This window comes from Zootoca vivipara, chromosome 14, assembly GCF_963506605.1.
Source record: "Zootoca vivipara chromosome 14, rZooViv1.1, whole genome shotgun sequence".
Lineage (NCBI taxonomy): Eukaryota > Metazoa > Chordata > Lepidosauria > Squamata > Lacertidae > Zootoca > Zootoca vivipara.
In genome coordinates, this window is record NC_083289.1 from 41702102 (window position 1) to 41722382 (window position 20281).

At 42.9% G+C, this 20281-nt stretch overlaps 1 protein-coding gene across 1 annotated transcript in view; it reads right to left on the reverse strand.

Annotated features, from left to right (window-relative positions):
- Positions 1 to 2542: 2542 nt before the first annotated feature.
- DNAAF5 (dynein axonemal assembly factor 5) overlaps positions 2543 to 20281 on the reverse strand; it is a 32124-nt gene continuing 14385 nt past the window's right edge. The window contains exons 6-13 of the mRNA XM_035131635.2: positions 19517 to 19729; positions 18362 to 18505; positions 15103 to 15271; positions 14073 to 14220; positions 9119 to 9269; positions 5741 to 5888; positions 4169 to 4360; positions 2543 to 3066 (exon numbers count right to left, since the gene is read on the reverse strand). Coding sequence (XP_034987526.2) covers positions 2921 to 3066; positions 4169 to 4360; positions 5741 to 5888; positions 9119 to 9269; positions 14073 to 14220; positions 15103 to 15271; positions 18362 to 18505; positions 19517 to 19729 — 1311 coding nt within the window. The 3' untranslated portion in view covers positions 2543 to 2920. The remainder of the gene's footprint in view (positions 3067 to 4168; positions 4361 to 5740; positions 5889 to 9118; positions 9270 to 14072; positions 14221 to 15102; positions 15272 to 18361; positions 18506 to 19516; positions 19730 to 20281) is intronic.

Sequence of the window (20281 nt, forward strand, 5' to 3'; positions counted from 1 at the left end):
AATTCTTTCTGTAAGATTTTTATTTGATTCGCCAAATGTTTTTTTGATGGGTTTTGTGCTTGTTCTTTTTCCTTTTCTTCTATTCTCTTTTTGATTTCTTCTATCCTTGCCTTCTTCTCTCTTTGTTTCTTTCCTTTCTGTTGAATATATAGACCCCTTATGAAAGCTTTGCTAGCGTCCCAAATTGTTATTAATTTTGTCTCTCCGTTCATGTTAGACTCAAAAAATTCTTTCATCAATTGTTTCATTCTTTCTACAAATCCCTCATCTCTCAACAAATCCTCATCCAGCCTCCATCTCCTGGTACCCTCTTGTCCTTCCTCTATTCCCACCATCACTGGGTTATGGTCTGTTATCAGTTTAGGCATTATTTCACATTTTCTTATTTTTGGGACAGTACTCTTGGTCAACCATATCGCATCCAATCTCGCTGCTGATTTTTTAGCTAGGGAGTAATGTGTATATTTCTTCACCCCATTGTCTTATCTTAGAGGATAATGCACAATCATTAATCGATGCCTTGAATTGTTTAAAACTTATTTTGTACTTAAATACCCTGTTTCCCCTTTTTTAAGGCGTAGTCATAAAGTAAGACACGGCAGGATTTTTAACCTTTTGCAAAATATAAGACATACCCCAAAAATAAGACATACCCCCATGCCATGTGGAGCGAGACCGCCGAGCGCCCCAGCCATTCAGTGGGACATAGCATGCCAGCTGCGGCAGCAGCAGGACGAGGAGGCCTGCCGTCCCGCCGCCCGGAACCGGCTGCTGGAGCGGGCAGAGTGCCAGAGCCAGTGGCCTCGCCTCCGCCCGGCCAAGGAGGCCTGCCGTCCCGCCGCCCGGAAGTGGCTGCTGGAGCGTGCGGAATGCCCAGCAACGCCGGGTGGAGCGCCAGAGTCAGTGGCCTCGCTTCCACCCGGCCAAGGAGGCCTGCTGTCCCGCCACCTGAAAACGGCTGCTGGAGCACGTGGAGCGCCCAGCATCTCAAAGCACCCAGCAGTGCTGCGCGCAGTGCCCCGAACCAGCGGCCTGGCCCGGCCAAGGAGACCATAAGGTACCGTAAAAACCGTAATAACAAAATAAGACATCCCACCGAAAATAAGCCACCCTGTGGTTTTTTGAGGGGGGAAAAGTAAGACCGTGTCTTTAAAAAAGGGAAACACGGGTAGTAGATGCCACCTTCTTTTCTCCACTATTTTTAGACTTTGGCTCCTAGTGTCTGGTTTGAAATCCAGCTGCGTCACTGGCAAAGGCAGAAGCTAATATAACTGTAGAATGTTAAGCCTCTTTTCTGTTTTGCCAGTCACTTGACTCTTTTATATATATACTAGTGTTATTGAGCCCGTTAAATAAACGGGTGCTAGAACATATGTGAGAGGAGCAGCGGGGCCGCGGCCTTCCCTCCCTCTGCGCTCGGCCGCGGGGCGCACCAGGAACACAAGTAAACAAACTCGCTCTCCCGTCGTACCCCGCGGCCGAGTGTAGAGAGGGAGGGAAGGCCGCGGCCCCGCCACTCCTCTCACGGGCCAACGTGCGCTAGAACATACTCGGTATGTGAGAGGAGCGGTGGGGCCGCGGCATTCCCTCCCTCTCTGCGCTCGGCTGCGGGGCGTGCCGGGAATGAAAGTAAAGCCACTCCTCTCACGGGCCAGGGATGGTTGTGAGGAGGAGGCGGTGGCGGACCAAGATGGCGGCATTGGGCTGCAGCGGCTGCTGGAGCCGGATCGGCTCCTCGTCGTCGGGCGGGGCGCGTCATGGCTGGCTGTGTCGGCCGCGGCAGCCACCACCGCGGCATCCAAGTGTCTCTGCGTTCCAAGTCCCAACGGCTGTCCATGGGGCACATGCGCAGTAGCGCAAACCCAGGGACACAGGGACTGGACACAGAGACACTTGGACTTTGTTATATAGGATACACACACACACACACACAAAGAACAGGGACACATATGATGCATTTTATGGTAAAGTATCAAAAAACCCCAAATGACATACATTAAACATTTCATCAAAACTGCGCACTGTAAGCTAACATGAGACCAGTTATTTGCAATGGGAGTTCAGTTACTTGCAGCCCAACCAATGAAGAAAAAACAGTGGTTCATTTAATAAAGGCACTTAGACATGGAACAAAAGAAAAATGGCAACAAACCAAACTATAATGAATATCCAGAGATAAATGCAAATAATGTAATTATTATCTATAATTCATTCATTCCTTACCAAACCCCATCTATAGTTAAGACTCCCCAATTTACACACTCATCACATAGTAATCCAAAGCAATATAATGATACATGCCCAGGATATTGGGTATTTACATTACCAGAAATGTGGTAACATAAATTTAAGTGAAAGGCGATTGCACTTTCCTGCTCTTCCTGCAATGTATGCATGTTGTCATAGCCAGACACATTCAGTCTTAATTCATATGAAGACAGCCACTCCTGCTTGCAGTGATGAGTGTCTAGGTTGGGGTCTAAATGCTTCACACTTGAGAGGTCAAATAGCAATACTTTCAAAGAACTTATCAAGGTTAAAAAAATATGAATTCTATTGCTTGGTAAACCTTTAAATGTCTCCAGATCTTCATTTTGTGTCATACAGATCTTACAAACTGCATGGTAACTTGTATAATACACAGCTGAGTGACACATTGTAACATCATTCAGTAGTCTAAGGTTCACTGCAGAGATGTTAGATGTGGGATTTGCAACAATATGAAAAACAAAGCAGCTATTATTCACACATTTGTCTTTTCAAGGTTTTTTTCTGTTAAAAAAGTTTGAAATATATTGCCTGTAAGTGTTTTTATTTATATCTGTGCATGAATGTCAGTATTTGGCAGCTGAAACTTCTCCATTTATTGATGTGTCAACATTGTATGGTACAAATGAGAAGTCACAACCCACAAAGGCATTTATGATTCTGAGTATCTCCACCCCGTTGATTCAATGTGCAGCAGCAACTGATCACAGTAGGCTGGAGAGCGATGTTTGTGCACAACTGCTTCAATTTCTTTTGCCAAGCTATCTGGATAGAGAACACCTCCTTCTTTCAAAATATCTGCAAAACACAAGTTTATATACAGTTACCAAAAACAGCTTGTCCTTCACTTCCTACTGTTTGCCAAAACACAGGAGCATTCTTAGCTTAAAAAGCATGCATTTTTTCAGAAAAAATATGAAGCTGATCATACCAAATATAAATACAGTACAAAACTTTTAAAAGCACATGAACTTGAAGTACTTTCATTGTTTCTCCCTGTGTTGCAAAAATAACCCAAAATCCTCCTGAAGTTTTTTCAGGGGAAAAAAAAGATGCCTCCATGGATTCCTGTTTATTTTTATGCAGCCGACACAAGAGCCCCATATACACACCAATTTGAATATTTTGTGCAAAAAAGCTGCTTCCTCCACTGAAATGGAGGAAAGTCTTGCTGTATTAATACATTGGCGCACCTGCAAGAAGAGCTCAGTGCAATTTGAGCCTAAGGTTGCATGCTTCAGTTACAGACACAGTGCTTGGTAAAACCTATAGTCAGTGTCAAGCAAGTTAAAATGACATTTTGCACAGGTCTTAATAAGATAAACCAATCATTTGGTGGGTAGATTATGAAAGACAAAGATTGCAAGTGTGGAAAATTTATTTCCCCAACAACAGTAATAAAACCCTCCACAACAATTGGTGAAGCTATTCCTAACACAGACAAGTCAAACAAATAAAAAGGGACATTAGACAGTTTAGTCCAAATTTACAAGGAAAGTGTAAACTCATATTTTGTAGGGTTCTTCACACCTACCTCAGGCATCCATGTGTACATTTATTCAGAAATTACTTATAATTAGTATAAGCAGGACTCTTATATCTGTGCCTTTGGAAAGACAGCCTCCTTCATCCCTTCCTCTCCAGTTCCTTCCAAGTCCCTTCCTTTGATACTTGCTGCCCTAGCAAACACCTTACCTTCTCAAAGCTGACCACCTTTCACACAGAACATGATTTCCCACAAGCACTTAAGATACTTCACATTGCCAAGAGCACTCTCCTCCACCCAACCCTCTCTTTTCTGATCCTCATTTGGTGTCAAAGCTACTACTGCCCCAGAAAATAGGTGCTTAATCCAACTTTTTAAAAAACCATCAAAGCGACAACTCATTCAAAGGGTTACCTAAGACAGCAGACTGGATATTCTGGTCAGGGTCATCCAGGTGAACTAACAGTTCTTGATATAGGAACTCAATGCTGGTTTTTAATAGGACTTTCTTTTCATCATTGTTTATACATTTGAACCAGCTGAGCAAGGCATTGGCAGCTGCTAGTCGGACCTCATGCGACGAATCATCCAAACGCTTTAGGAGTTCTGAAAAATGATACAACAGCACCAAAAGTTTACTATATGGACACTATGCCATATTAAGTAACAAATGGAAATTATGTTGCAAAGAGATGGGGAACTTATTTTGTTCCTAAAATTTACACTCTGCTGACTAGGATCTACCGTAGTAGTCTCTCTCTCTCTCTCTCTCTCTCTCTCTCACACACACACACACACACACACACACACACACACACACACACAATTAAAAACATTCCATCCAATAAAATTAACACAATAAAGCAACGTGAAAATGTCTTTATTTTCTTCAACTGACTTCCTGAATAAAAACGAAAAGGTAAGGAGATTCTATGCCAGGTCTGGGCACCTGTTGTGCATCTCCAGGTTCTGTTGGGCTCGCATCCTCAACTGCTGGCCATGCTGCCTGTGGCTGATGACAAACGGAGCTTAACAATATTTGAGGGAGCACAGGTTTCCCAATTGCTCCTCTTCATACTGATCTGTCCTTCCCAGCAAAACCATGATTGTTGCCTGTGGTTAGCAGATTACATTGCGGCCCCCCCTTTTTCTTGGCTCAGTTATGTTCAAAAATATAACCCAACAGAGTCATTGCTTTAAAAAGGCACCTTCACATGTTGTGAACCACTTGTTTCTGTTCTCCATACAAGTTTGCACAGAGATCACGTTTTACACCATTTCAACCTGCAATGGTCAGCAGCAGTACTTGCTCCGACTCTCATCAAACTGCAAGTGGCTCAGGGCATAGCCACACGATGCAAAAACCTTGCTGGAGCTAATCAGCCCAGGCCTGGTCAGTGCCTATGGGAGAAACCATAGAGGAACCCCGCCTGTGCTATGTTCAGCTTCCCCAAAAGTAAGATGAGCTGTTAATGTAAGAAATCAGTGTTCTTGTGTCAGCTGTCACTGTGTAAATTTGAAATTAGTTTTAACCCTGTGAGTATTCATTTTTTAAAAAAAGAAACACACCATGTAAACTAGATGGGCAAACTGTGACATGGGTGGTACAAGTAGCAGAGGGTAAGAGGGCCTCTTCACACCTGTACATGCCCATGGGTCTGGCTATGGTAACCAGTCAGGTCCACTCTCCACTCAGACTGTCCTGCACTCTCCTGCTCCACAGTTTAGCAGGCTAGAAGCTAAAACAGGCATCCCCAAACCTCGGCCCTCCAGATGTTTTGGACTACAATCCCCATCATCCCTGACCACTGGTCCTGTTAGCTAGGGATCATGGGAGTTGTAGGCCAAAACATCTGGAGGGCCGCAGTTTGGGGATGCCTGAGCTAAAACATACCAAGGCACATACCTGTGAACTTGAGGGGCACATTCTCAAACAACAGAAGTCAGAAAGTCACCACCAGATGTCACCACCAATGGCTATCATACCTGGATAAATTTTGCTGAGTTCAAATTGTTTTATGCAACCATCTAGAAAAATGTTGATTATTCGACAAGACATTAAGCGTGTCATTTTGGAATCTTCTTCCAGTGTGGCAACTATTTTGGGCATCAGCACATCTTCAACTTTCAGCATCTAAAAACCAAGGAAAGGAACCGCCAGCTTAAGAAAAGGGGACTGCAGTTACAACCAGTTCTATTTCTGTTATTGTCTGCTATTATATTCACTGACGTCTGCAGGACGCAGGCAAATGCCAAGGACAGGGACAGATGACAATAAAGTAAATCTCTTAAGAGGAGCATTGTCTTCTTGGCTCACTGTAAACAGCTCGGCTTGTGGGGAGAGAACATGCATTCACATAGCTTGTTCTCAATTGCTTTACCCTTTTGGCTTGTTTAATTAAATTTATGGCAGATATAATAAAAATGGCCAGGTGAAAATATGAACTGCCCGGCCCTAAGAGGAGGTTATGATGAGTTTGTGTTTCCTATACAGAAGCAGACACACACAGAGAACTCATCAAACTATGATGTGGCAAACTGCTTTTGAAACTATCAAAAGCAGTTTGTGATATGGCACTGGCATCAGAGAAAGGTAGTGGGGGAAGTCCCCCTGGGCACATGCACACCTGTTTGCTGTGCCTAACCCTCTGGATCCCAGCCATGTCCTCATGGCTTTTTCATTTTCTTTGTATCTGCCGTATCAGCTCTGTGGGGTTTTTGAAAACACAATTCAAATATTTCAGGGAATTAGGCACCTATTTCAGGGAATTAGGCATCTATTTTGAAAGCTAGAGAAGCAACTCCAATGAACATATGACATGGCTGCCGCCCCCAGCACACTTTTGGAGTGAGAGATGAATTATTTAAAGTTAGCATTTCTTTAGTATTCCAGAAGATGGTGCTCATGTTCAAATTTAAGCTCTTAAACCAACAGTCTTCAACCCAAGAGCACCTTAACCCCATCTTGCAAACAATATACCCTCTACCTTTAAGCTTTTCAATTTCTAAAAAATCTTAAGACAAAAGCAGAAAGAGGACCATGGCTATAGTACTGGTGTGACACATATTCTACCAGGGTGCAAACCATGCTCTACACAACACAGCCTGCTTTTGGGTAAAGTATGCAGAAGAACATTTGCATTCTAACAAATGCAAGGATGTACATGTCTTGCATTCACCCTAGAGGGATCTTCTGAGCTATCTTCCAAACTGTTTAGTCTCTCAGTCAAGTGAGTTTTATTGTCTTGGCCATAAGCAGCCACAATATCCAAATATAGACAAACAGTAAAAGTCAAACTACATTTGTAACAGACCACCCAAATCTCGAAAGAAAAATATAGATTGTTAGGGTTCGTGCACAAGCTCTACATCAGAGATAAGGTCAGAGAATACCGTGTTTCTCATATTATAAGACATGTCTTATATTATTTTTTTCCTCCAAAAAACACGACATGGCTTATTTTCAAGGGATGTCTTATTTTTTAATAAAGTGCACGCGGGCGCTGTTTGCCGGGCTTGTCAAGCCCAGCCAACAGCGCCCGCCAATCTTCGGTGACAGGCGGGGGTGGGGGGAGAGCGGAGAACGATCTCCGCTTCCCCCCCCACCCCCGCCTGTCACACAGCACAGGTCCGAAGATCGGCGGGCGCTGTTTCCCGGGCTTGTCAAGCCCAGCAAGGAGCGCCCGCCGATCTTCGGCTCTGTCCCCCGATGCGCTACGGCTCGGGGAAGCAGGCACGGAGCTCCTGCTGGGTCCCGCGGCTTCGCCTCTCACTCGGTCGGGGCTTTGCGATAGTGCTTATTTTCGGAGTATGTCTTATTTTTCACCAACCCTTTGAAATCCTGTCATGGCTTATTTTTGGGGGATGCCTTAAAATATGAGAAACACGGTACTTGGTGTTACTCCTTTCCCAAGTTGTAGCAAACCTTTGAACAGCCATTGCCTACTTTCACCTGCCTCCTTTCTTGTTGCATAGCATCTTCTCATTCTCCAGATCTTCCACACAAACCTCTGTTACCATGTGTGGTTCCCAATTAATAACTCTCCTTGCACTTTGTTCAGTTCAGGGGTTTCCTCCATACCCTTTCATGCTCCTATATCATGTTTCTATTTCATTCTGCTACAGGGCAGTTAAGATATGTACCAGCTGGCAGCAAGCATGTAGGACAAGGATCAGGTCAGTGTCAGATCATGCAAATGGCGAAAGAATATAAGGAAAGTCCTGCTGATAAAAATTCTCTATCTAGTCTAACATATTGCTTTCTTGGTGGCCAAGCAGAAGTCTCCTGGGAGCCCACAAGAAGGGCCATAAGGCAATAGACTTCTGATGTTGTCTAACAGCAACTGATATTCAGCAGCATAGCTTCTCAAAAACTATGCTGCTGAATAAAACTCAAAACTTTTATTGAGCTATTTGGGCAATAGCTGCTGAATTTACCCCTTGAATTTGTCTAATCCTCTTTTAAAGCCCACTTTAAAAGAAACTGATCTAAGTGTCGGGCATTTTTTTTCTTTGAAAACTATGGGCTGGATCCAGACTATGTTAGTGGCACCAAGTTCCCATTAAAATCAGTATCATTTGTTAATTATTACTCACTTTTCACATTCATTTCAATGGGACCTAGGGGTGACTAACTTATTCCAGCTCCAACCCTTTATTTTTATTGTAAAACCTAAGGCCACCTTTTAAAATTATTTCATCAATACTATTTGTGAAGCAGATAGACCTGTGGGGGTAGGACAGGGGGAAAGGAACTACCCTGAAGGGGGACTTTGGAAATCAGTGGGACACAGCAAGGATCTAAATACAGGTAGCAATGCATTTAAAGTCACTTGCTAAAGGATTTGAATAAAATTAAAGATAAGGGCCAATTACTTGCCACTTAGCCAAGTGCCTTTGCTCTCTCATTTGACAGAATGCTGGAAGGTGCAAGCACATTTCCTTATTACTGAGCAATCGGACAGAATATTGCCTGCATGTGACTTCCAAGCACATGGAAAGAGGCTAGAAATTTACATATTTTAAAATAAAGCCTTCGACATTCAAAGAAGGGGTCAGCTCCCTAATAATACTTCCCCACCCCTGCAAATAGTTGCTGCCCTGTTTGCAAGTGAAGAGTTTCAGAATTTCTGCCATTTTTATTGCAGATCCCTCCCCCGCCATCAAAAATATTTATGTTAGGAGTGACCCTATGAGAAAACGCTTGCTACCCAAGTATCAATTTTCAGGCTGAACCCATATTCTAAACTTGTCTTCTTATGCTGTATTTTGGCAAGAGCTTTGATTTATAGAAAGACAGAGATGATTTGCATTTCTGGATGACAATATTCAGAATGGCTGTCAGGGGAGGAGGGGGACGTTTACCTCTTCTGGTGAAAGCAGTTCACTGTAAATAAGAGCCCAGAGGCATGATACAGCAGTCGTGCGGATGGCAGCTGCTGTTCTTCCAGCTTGCCACTGCAGATTAGGAGCCAGGATGTCTTTTATCAGGATCTCAAGGTAGTTACAAAACTGCCTGAAGCCAAGAACAAAGAGCAGCAAAATAAGAAGCTTTGCGTGAACGTGATGGAATGACTGGGAGGGTGAAAAAGCACATTTTCAGTCTTGAAAACAAGATAGCCAAAACAGGAAGAACGAAGCATGAAAAAGAAAAAGAATGAGTCTAATATGATGACAGTGTATGTTAACAATACTTCATTACTCAGATTTCTTTTGAAGGAAAGTAAGTGGACTTTGTATAAACATTTCAGGAGGAGGAGAGGCAGAAATCTTTCTCAGCTTCAGGCTCTGCAAGCTATGTTCCTTGTCATCCCAATAGGCCCCTTACTCTAGTGTCTCAGAAACAAACCACTCCAAGTTGACTTGAAGAGGCTTTAATGTTTCTCTATATAATAAAAATTTAAGAATGTTGTTGTGTAGCCCACATTGGAGGATTTGCAGTGCTGCATCACGATCCTGGATTTCCATGAAGTCAGGGCAGGGAAGGGGAGCAAAAGTGAAGATCGCTTGCACTACAGCAGTGGCTATGGCTTGAGAGCAGCACTGAGAGGGCAAAGTAGTTTTTGTTTGTTTTTTACAAAAATGACAGAAGTTTAAGGAAAACAAGGATGGAGGCACTCTGAGAGGCAATGGCAGGGGGGTTGGCAAGTGCGGCAAGCAAGGCCACAGCCCTAGTATACAAGAAGTTACCATTGTTACAAATTCATCTTGTCAATCTCAAACAATGAACTAACCATGGAGCATTTACCTGTCTCAGAACTTAATCTCAAGCATCAACATTCCTCCGTGATACAGGCCAGAATCAGGACCAACTTTTCAGATATGTTTCTATGGCAGCAGAATGGGGACATGCCATGTTTCTATGGCAGCAGATAAGGGCCAACCTCTACTGGTCAATACCTTTGGTGCAGCACTTGGGGAACTTTCAAAGTACAAAAACGGCAAAAGCTTTTAATATTAAATGCTCATTTATGCAACCATATGCCTACGTGTTGACTTCTTGCCTATCACCCAGTGGTCATGCTCAAGTGATGCCCTATGCATGATCAAATCTTGTGTGTTCCTTGGCAAATACTGGGAAAGCATTTTTGCAGTGATGTGTAAAATAACTGATTATGCACATGGTACCGGCTGCATAAACTTCATTACCCAAGGGGTGGGAGCCTACATTTTCAAGCAGCTACTGGCTACCAACTGTTATTAGTTGGCTCCCACAAGACAGATTTCCCAATCTTATGTATTGTTTTTCCTCCAGCAGGTGGCATTTAAGAATTAGTAGTGAAGACAGCAAACAGCTCTAAGCTCAAATAAAAGCCAACAGCTCAACATGCTTTCATCCCATTCTAACATTAGCTCTTTTAAAAGGGCATTTAGATGTGCCTAGTTGAGCCAGAATGAGGATTCACATTCAAATGCGCATGATACCGAAAACAATGCAATGCGGATGAATTGCAAACGACATGTGGATACACAATCTAACGCATACTGGATTTCCACCAGCAAATGAGATTTGCACACGTCTCCCAAGCACGATTTACATCTTCAAATCAAAACCAACTCAAGGTCCAAATGGGCGTACAGAAATTGCTTGAAGTTAATGTGCACACCAGCTGCCTGGAGGGAAATGGCCAACTGTGTGCCTCACATAGCTGCCAAGTTATCCCTTTTTTTAAGGGAAATTCCCTTATGCTGAATAGGCTTCCTCGTGAGAAAAGGGAAAACTTGGCAGCTATGGTGCCTCATGGCAATATTCAGGATTGTTTTTTGCATGCTACCAAGACTCCACAATGCATTGATTGTATTGTGTTAGTTGTATTTTATTTTGTGGTACAATGGCCCTGTGACTGTTGTGACAAAGGGCCACATAAAAAGACCTTAATTATATTTTTCTACGGGCTACATTAAAAAAAAAATACATACACATGACACAGCTGTGTAACATCTAGCCAGCTTGCCATTGGAGAGAGACCCACAATGCCCTACAATTTCTATAAACGCCAACAAACATGGTGGTCATGTGACCATGCCTGAATGCCCCTCTATTTTCAAAAATGTATTACTGATTGCATTTATGACAACATTACATTGTATTATTAAAAGCTATACTGTATAGCCGTTTCCTCCATCAAGTCATTTCAAACCAGTGTTTAGCTCTGAGGTGGTCTATGCTAAATGACCCCTGAGAACCTTCACGTTTTTGGTAATGGCTTCTTTTAATCCCTTAAATAAAATGTGTCAAAAACACAAAAGATGGGTTTTAGCAGAGCCACTTATTCACTGGCAAAGGAATGCTCTCTGCGAAGACGAATGTATTTAGAAATGTGTTATATTTACCGGTAATATCTTTCGAGGCAAAAGAGGAATGGCACTGCCAAATTGTTCGGCAAAATGAGATATCTGCCCAAGAGCTTTAACAAGGTACATTGCAACCTGTCAATTTGAACCATTCACACACACAGTTGCCAGAAAATAAAGTCTATTGCATGGTTAAAAGAAAGTGTACCCCTGCCTATAAAGATGTGGTAGCTGTTCCAACATGGGAATGTGCCAGGCTTTTGCTCAAAATGAGACCTAAATTGAACCCTTCTCTCCCTACTGGGGACCTGAATTGCTCTCAATATTAGTAATTATCAATAAAGCACTATTACTGTGATTGTAACAGTGGAAACATGAAGAAATCATGCCCCTTCCCCCGTGAATTGCTTACCCATAATGGATGAAGAGAACCCCCAGAAGAGCAAAGGGTAAGACAGGCCTCAAGATAGTGCTTGAAAACAGCAAATCTTGTGGATTTAAGCAGGATACTAGAACAAGAGACATGAAGTCTCTGTAACTCCACCCCCCCCCCCCGAGAAAGAAGTTGAAATGCAGCCTTCAAATACTTCATTTTTAAATTAAGCTCTCATAAAATCGATAGATTGGCTCCTATAGCTGTTCCTTTCATGCAGATCCTCTGAATGACTTTAAAAAAATGTTTCATGAAAACAAGGTTGCAAAGAAAGGTTTTTTTCCATAGAGGCACTGCAGTTACAATAACTTCAACATGGAAAATCAACAGGTGCAGCTTTTCCCAGTATGGAGATCGTAGTGTGTGTAGCTATGCCTAATTATTTTTTGCCTGTCCTACAGCTGTTGAAAGCACAGAACCACTGTCAACCCTACATAAAAATGCTGCTATATTTGGCTTATGGAATGTTCTTAAAGTAAGCAGTTCTGTTTTTGTTTCTAAATGTTCTGAAAGAGAAGGGTGGGGAGATTCTGACCATTTCTAATACAGTTAATACAGTTAATAATAATTAACTGGATAGTTTAATACAGTTTTAAGATTTCCTAGCCTCCACTTTACCAGATTAACAACAGCCCTGGGGATTTTTCTATGTGTGCCTGAAGAAGTCCAATTTAAACTATTTTTGTCTTTGGGCCAGCTTGGTTACTAAGACTGATGTACAATCGCTGACATCACTTTATTCTGGAGTGTCTCAGAATTCCTCCTTCCCTTCTCCCGCCCACCCCACAAAAAAAAAAAACTCCACCTGAGGCTGCAAAATGTCAAGGGTTACAATGCAAAAAATGGCTGCTTGCCAGGAGATTAGGCAGGTGTTGGGACTTGCAGGCTGGCTCCAGTCCAAGCACTTGAAGACTCAGAGGATGTCCAATGTGTGGCATAAGGCCGGGAGTAGCAGAAGCAGCATCTGAAAATGCCTCCTGCCTTTTCCCCAAAGCCAACCCCACCCCTTTAATCCTTATCTACCTCAGGGGTTTCCCCTAATTTCCCCATCATACATCCAGCACATGTCTACATTCGCTGCCAGAAATAAATCAAATCTCGCTATGCAATAATATTTCAACATGTTATTGCCATACATTGTGGGAATTCATAGATCAGGTGGGGGACAGCATTCTTCAGTCAAATCCACTCTGCAGTACATATGCTTTCTACAATATAAGCAAGTGTCTAGAGACACAAGGAAGGTCTCTTACTGGAAAATTCCCATCCAAGGACCTGTAAACTTAGGAAGTCCCTTTTCTACACAACAAGCTTCTAGGCATGAGTACAGTTCTAAAATCATAATGTAAGTTGGATTTACTATGGTCATAACTGGAGATGTGTTTACAGTAAGCTTTTAATTGTACCTTTGTTTTTTTTCCATTTCTGGACTTGGCCTATTGGAACATCTCATATTGTTTTTACACAATTTGTGCCAGTGCGCTATAACAACGTCCTTTGACTGGGACCATATATGAGACAGATTGAGAATAGAAACATCTGAGAGCAGGTGTTATTGTGAAGGAACCAAAGAACTGCAGAGTTGGAAGAGACCCTAAGGATCATCTAGTCAACCCCCCCCTGCAATGCAGGAATGTGCAGCTGTCCCATATGGGGATCAAACCTGCAACCTTGGCATTATCAACATTATCACGCACTACCCGCATCTTCTCTTTAAGCAGCAACTGGAAAGCACAACAGGCAATGCTAGAGTTCTCATGTCATGGTCAACCACAGTTAATAGTTTGTTATAAATGCACAAATGGCAGCCATTTCACTCCCCTCCACCCCCAAATGCAAACCAGAGCAACAAACTCTGGGCTTTTGGTTTGTCTCTCTCTGAACAAATCATGAATTGAAACTAACTTTGTTTTTGGCCTACCAATCATGGTTTGAGTTAAGCAAGCCACAATCCTGTTTTGGACATAATGCTAAGCCAAGGATCATGGTTTGTTGCCCATGCTAGGATATAAACAAAGTGAGTGAAATCAGCTAATAGCTTACTGTGAACATAATGCTTTACGCCATTATGTGCAACTGAATGGTGCTTACCCTTGAGAATTGACGGTCTCCTTTGGTTTCTGAAGCAAATGGGATAAGCTACTGAATAGTTTCAGACGCATCCTGGGATCTCTAGATGTCTGAAGACATGTTTTAAGAATGAGAATAAAATCCTGAAGAACTTTGCCTATCATGGGGCCTAAAAAATAAAAGTGGAAACACTGTGTTTTGTACTAGCAGGAATTAGTAGTATAGTACGGTATACCTTGGGACGCGGGTGGCGCTGTGGGGTAAACCACTGAGCCTAGGGCTTGCCGATCAGAAGGTTGGCGGTTCGAATCCCCGCGACGGGGTGAGCTCCCGTTGCTTGGCCCCAGCTCCTGCCAACCTAGCAGTTCGAAAGCACATCAAAGTGCAAGTAGATAAATAGGTACTGCTACAGCGGAAAGGTAAACGGCGTTTCCGTGTGCTGCTCTGGTTCACCAGAAGCAGCTTTGTCATGCTGGCCACATGACCTGGAAGCTGTACGCCGGTTCCCTCGGCCAATAATGTGTGATGAGCGCCGCAACCTGAGTCAGTCACGACTGGGCCTAATGGTCAGTGATCCCTTTACCTTTACGGTATACCTTGCATCAAAAGGCTTAGCTCTGAAGACAAACAAAAGCTGTAAAAAAAATCTCTTGAAATGGAAGAAAGCCAAAAAGAGCACAACACTTTTTCTTTTGGATTTTGGAAAGACAAGGCCTGGGAAACATACACAAACTCCAATGTGCCAGAATTTGTGAACCTACTTCAACATGAGGTTGCAAACACCAGTTTGAAGCAAACCAAGGTTAGCATGAACATTGGTCCTGATGCAATACTGCCCCATGGAAAAAATTCAAAAGAAAAGATAGAGGGAAATATGCACAATCAAAGGGAGCTGCTAGTGATCTCTTAATCATGGTTAAAAGGTGGGGAAATCTGTATTTGCATTAAGCCTATGTTATCCCTGTCACTTTAGAGGCTTCAATCCTTTTGGAATTATTGTGTTCTCCCATGATCATTGACATTCATACCAACTCTGCCAAGTCCACATTACCTGAATGAGTGGCAATCACATCAAACTGTAGTAATTCTGGAGAGAAGCAGGTCCAACGATCATGAGTTAAGGATACCCATTCCATAAGTTGAGATATATGTTGTTGATAAAGGCCAACAGCACCCTCCAAGTGCTGCACCTGAGCCAATGCATCCATTGCCTCTTCTAACTGGGGGGAGGGGGGAAGGGGGAGAGAGACAAAAAAAGTTTAGGAAGTGTTGGTTTTAACCAGCTCACTGTGTGAATCCTCATGCAACGGGCTGTTAAAAACAATGACGCCTTGAAAATATGATTTATTTATTTTTAACCAGCTGACTACAAAGAGCGTTTAGCTATGTTTTTCAGATCATGCCACACATGAAATGGTCCTTTAAACAGCCACCTTTTTATTGATCAGTTTGTCTGCCTTCAAGACACAACTGTTTAATTTTTTTAATCTAACATTCTGCAGCCCATTTATATGCTCTGATATCTCATCTTGACTCTGGTGTGCCTAAATTGTTGTAACCTGCCTTGGGACCTGCTGACGAAGGGCAGGTAAGAAATATAATTTGTTTAGTCGTTTAGTCGTGTCTGACTCTTCGTGACCCCATGGAAAAGAGCACGCCAGGCACTCCTGTCTTCCACTGCCTCCCGCAGTTTGGTCAGACTCATGTTCGTAGCTTTGAGAACACTGTCCAACCATCTCGTCCTCTGTCGTCCCCTCTCCTTGTGCCCTCAATCTTTCCCAACATCAGGGTCTATTCCAGGGAGTCTTCTCTTCTCATGAGGTGGCCAAAGTATTGGAGCCTCAGCTTCCTTCCAGTGAGCACTCAGGGCTGATTTCCTTCAGAATGGATAGGTTTGATCTTCTTGCAGTCCACGGGACTCTCAAGAGTCTCCTCCAGCACCATAATTCAAAAGCATCAATTCTTCGGCGATCAGCCTTCTTTATGGTCCAGCTCTCACTTCCGTACATCACTACTGGGAAAACCATAGCTTTAACTATACGGACCTTTGTCGCCAAGGACAATATAATATAATAAATATTATATTATAATAGTAACAACAAAAGAAAATTCCATATCCAACTGCCTGCTTAATCACTCTGTCAATTCTTCTTAGACTGCTGCTCCAGCTTTGAACACTTCTTAGATTCCTCTTCTCCTCAGTTCAACTGCCACTTTGACCTCTTTCTTCCAGCTTCTTTAGAAAGTCAGTTCCAACACCCCTGCAACAACCAGGACCTCTCTTCCCTGCACTGGTCTTGCACTGGGAACATTAAGCAAACTGAGCACATCTGCCTATCTCTGGGAGCCTTGGCTTCAGGCTGCAAAAGCAACTATATCTGGGGAGCACTGCTTGGATAATAAAGTATGCATCATCCATTTTCAGGATTTTCTCAACAACAAAAAAAGATATTAAGCAGAAAGGTGAGGTCCTTAAGGTTCAATGAATGTATCGTTCACCAGGACAAAGTCTCAATTTTCTCAAAGGACATCTATTTGGATGCTATCAGCACTGATCATTTTCTTCAAACTTGTCTAGACAACCCATTTTTCTTCAAAATCACGTTGTTCAGGAATTTATTCTTTTAAAATAAATCCAAACAGCCCCCCCCCACTGCAAAACGATATTCCTGTGACTTTGTACAAGCGTCGTGACTCCATACCTCTAAGTATTCTTTCTAGCTTTTGTGTATAAAGGTAATGCAAAATTATTACATTTACAGTTTTGAAACTAACTTTCAAAATTATGACTTTTTTTGGAAGTTGCTTGTCAGTGACAAGGGCCATAAATACCAGCTGAGATTATCATGCCTAGAGCAACAGCACAGGAAGTAAAACAGTCATTATGAAGAAGTGAAGAAGTAAATGAAGAAGCAAGTCTGGCAACAAAGCTTGCTTGGGCCACCAAAGAGCTACTATGAAAAGATGGCCGCCTGATTTATTTGGCATCCGACTTGGGAAGAAAGTGATTTATGGTTCGGAGATAGCCATCAGGAGGAAAAAAGGCCAGCCTTTATCAAAGGCATCTTTGGCTGTTGCCTCCGATTTTAAATAATGACTGAAACATTTTTAAACTTAGGATGGGTGTGGAGGTGAAAAGGGCAGCTACTGAAAAGACATTGCTGTATCCTTTGACTAAGTACAGAAAGAAAACTTTTTTTAAAAAAAACCCATATTCTGAGTTATCGCAATTGGCACAAAAAAGACTAGTATCATTAGCAGCTTATTTCTTTACGGTTTTGAGAGAATGCATAACCTTAGGCTGAAGAATACCTAGACCAACATATTCCCTGTACAAAATATATTTTGGGTTTGCTCTGACTTGCAGGTTCGTGGTTGCTTCCCCCCCCCTCTTATTTTTTAGCTAAGATCACCCCTTCTGCAGCAGTTTTGCAAAAAAAAAAAAAAAACCCATACGCTTGGGTCTTTTTTCCACAATGCTAGCTCCAAGAGATTAAAACAAATCCACCCTTTGAGACCACTTCTTTATGGATAATCTTTTCCCTTCGGGGAAGTTCCAAATAAAGGTTTTATAATGAAGCTCAGATAGTACTCTGAAATCCTGCCGTGAAACATGGTACACTGCGTAATTAGTGAGGGTAATTAAAAAGGTCTTGGTTTTCAGCTTTTTGTCTGGCGGCTTATAAGAACGGACACAGCTTGGTGATAGAGCACACGATTCGCATGCAGAACGTTCCCCAATTCAATCCCTGAAACCTCCACTACAAGGATTTTAGGTGTCCAGTTTGGGAAAGGCCCTGCTGAGGATCTTGGAGAGCTGCCATCAGGTAGACAAAACCAAATTGTACCACCGACAGAATTTGGTGCAAGGCAGCTCTGCCTTTTCTGTTTTATCATCACTTGGGGACACTACAAAGCTTCATGGGCTAAAGCAGGGAAGCCTGTGTAGACCCTTCCAAATGGTGCTGGTGCATGACCATTCACTATGCTGGTAGGTGCTGCTGGTAGGTAGAATCCAACAACACCTGGATGATGACAGGTTCAATGTCCTGATGATAAAGGACCAGCTCTGGCAGGCCAAATATGGTGCACAGGCTTAACCATGCTGAACCCGTACTTAGTACCTTTTCAGGCAGTAATTTTTATTTTTCTATTTTTCAGACTGCTTTATTTTTAGTCTTTTCTGCTCACTTGCGAGAGTCTGAAGATGCCACACCTGGAAAGAACCAGTAAGTTCAATGGCATTTGACTTAAGGAACCAAACAAAAACAAAACACAGGACCATACAGCAGTGGTTCTGTCAAGGTTACCTTCACATGCAAGGGTCCAGAAGTTGGTATTGCCGTTATCGTTACCAAAACCTTCGTTAGCTGAAGGCTTACTTCTTTACAGTCCTCTTGGCATACATCAATGAGCGCTTCCACACAGCAAAGCAGCTGCTCCATGTAAAAGACCTACCAAATATGAAGAGAAAGGAAATGCTTCCACAAGGCAATTGTTGACATTCTCGCGTTGCTCCGCCTTAAGTCACATGGCCATATCCATGCTATTTCATGATGGTGATGAAAGCCTGTTTTCTCCCATAGTTACAACTATGCTAATCACTGTGGCCAATGGCCATGAAAACACAACAGGAAACAATCATTATGTGAAAAAGACATCGGAGTCTTAGTGGACCACAAGCTTAACATGAATCATGAGTGTGATGCAGCAGCAAAAAAAGCTAATGCTATTCTAGGCTGCATCAACACAAGTATAGTTTCCCAATCATGGGAAGTAATAGTCAAGCTCTGTTCTTCCTTGGTCAGACCGCACCTGGAGCCTGCAGTTCTAGATGCCACAGTTTAAGAAAGATATTGACAAGCTGAATGTGTGCAAGGAGGGGCAACTAAGATTATCAAGGGTCTGGAAACCAAGCCTTATGAGGAACGGTTGAAGGAGCTGGGTATGTTTAGCCTGGGAAAGAGGAGGCTGAGAGGAGATATGATAGCCATCTTCTGATATCTAAAGGGCTGTCAAATGAAAGAAGGAACCAGTTTGCTTTCTCCTGCTCCAGAGGCTAGGACCTAAACCAATGGATTCAAGTTACAAGTTCCACTTAAACATCAGGAATAACTTTCAGACAGTAAGAGCTCTTTGACAGTGCAACAAACTCCCTTGGGATGTTGTGGTCTCTCCTTCATTGGAGGTTTTTAAGCAGAGGTTGGATAGCCATCTGTCATGGATGCTTTAGCTGAGAATGGACTGGGGTTGGACTAGATGACCCTAGGGGTCCCTTCCACCTTGATGATTCTGATTACTGTTACCAAAGCTGCCCTAAAAATGGTTGCGGATGAAGGGCGCTATGTAATGTAATGTAATGTAATGTAATGTAATGCAATGCATCAAACCTAAGGAACTATCTGAGACAAGACTTACAAAGACTTACAGGATCTGGACACTGTCTATAATTGCATTCTCCTTACCTCTTCAGACCGCTGTCTTATTTCAGGGCAGGCCAGTGTGCTAGCAAGGTACACCAAATGAGGCTGCAAGACTTTCCTTGGCGAACCCCTTATAACTGCCGCTAGAACCATGAGGTAGGATGGCATAGGCGCTTTTTCAAGGTCAGACGTGATTAACTTCAGAGATACCGCTGGGCTGACAAAGGCGCCAATCAGCTCTGCTGCATTCACACACTATGAAAGGGAACACAAACACGTTGCCCAGATTATGAGAGGCAAAGGACCAAACAATTTCAACGTGGCCATTTTAAAAACAAAAAACCGAGGGTGCCAGCTTGCTTGCCTTTGCTCATTTTTAAAAAAATGCTTCAGAAATTGCCTTGTAGGCCTTTCCACTCTTTCACTCACAATTTTATGGATGACAAAGTTTTCTTGACATGTATCAAAGAAGCTCAAAACGAGTGCTCAGATGCCTTCTTTCAGCACCAACCTCTCAAACAGGCATCATGGCAAATAGCATAACCACGATCTGTCAATTCAGATACCATGCCAGACCATAGTAAGCTTCCTTAACCATGGTTTGGAGCGATGCCTCAAATTGAGCCCAACTTTTTACTTTTCAGCGAGGAAGAATGGCAAGTCCTAAGAATGAAAGAAGAAGCCTACTAGATCAGACCAGAATCCCAACCAGCTGGAATCTTGTCTCCCCACAGAGGCCAAAGTGATGCCTTGGGGAAGCCCTTGGGCAGAACACAAAAAGAGTTGCCTTCTGCTGCTGCTCCCAGC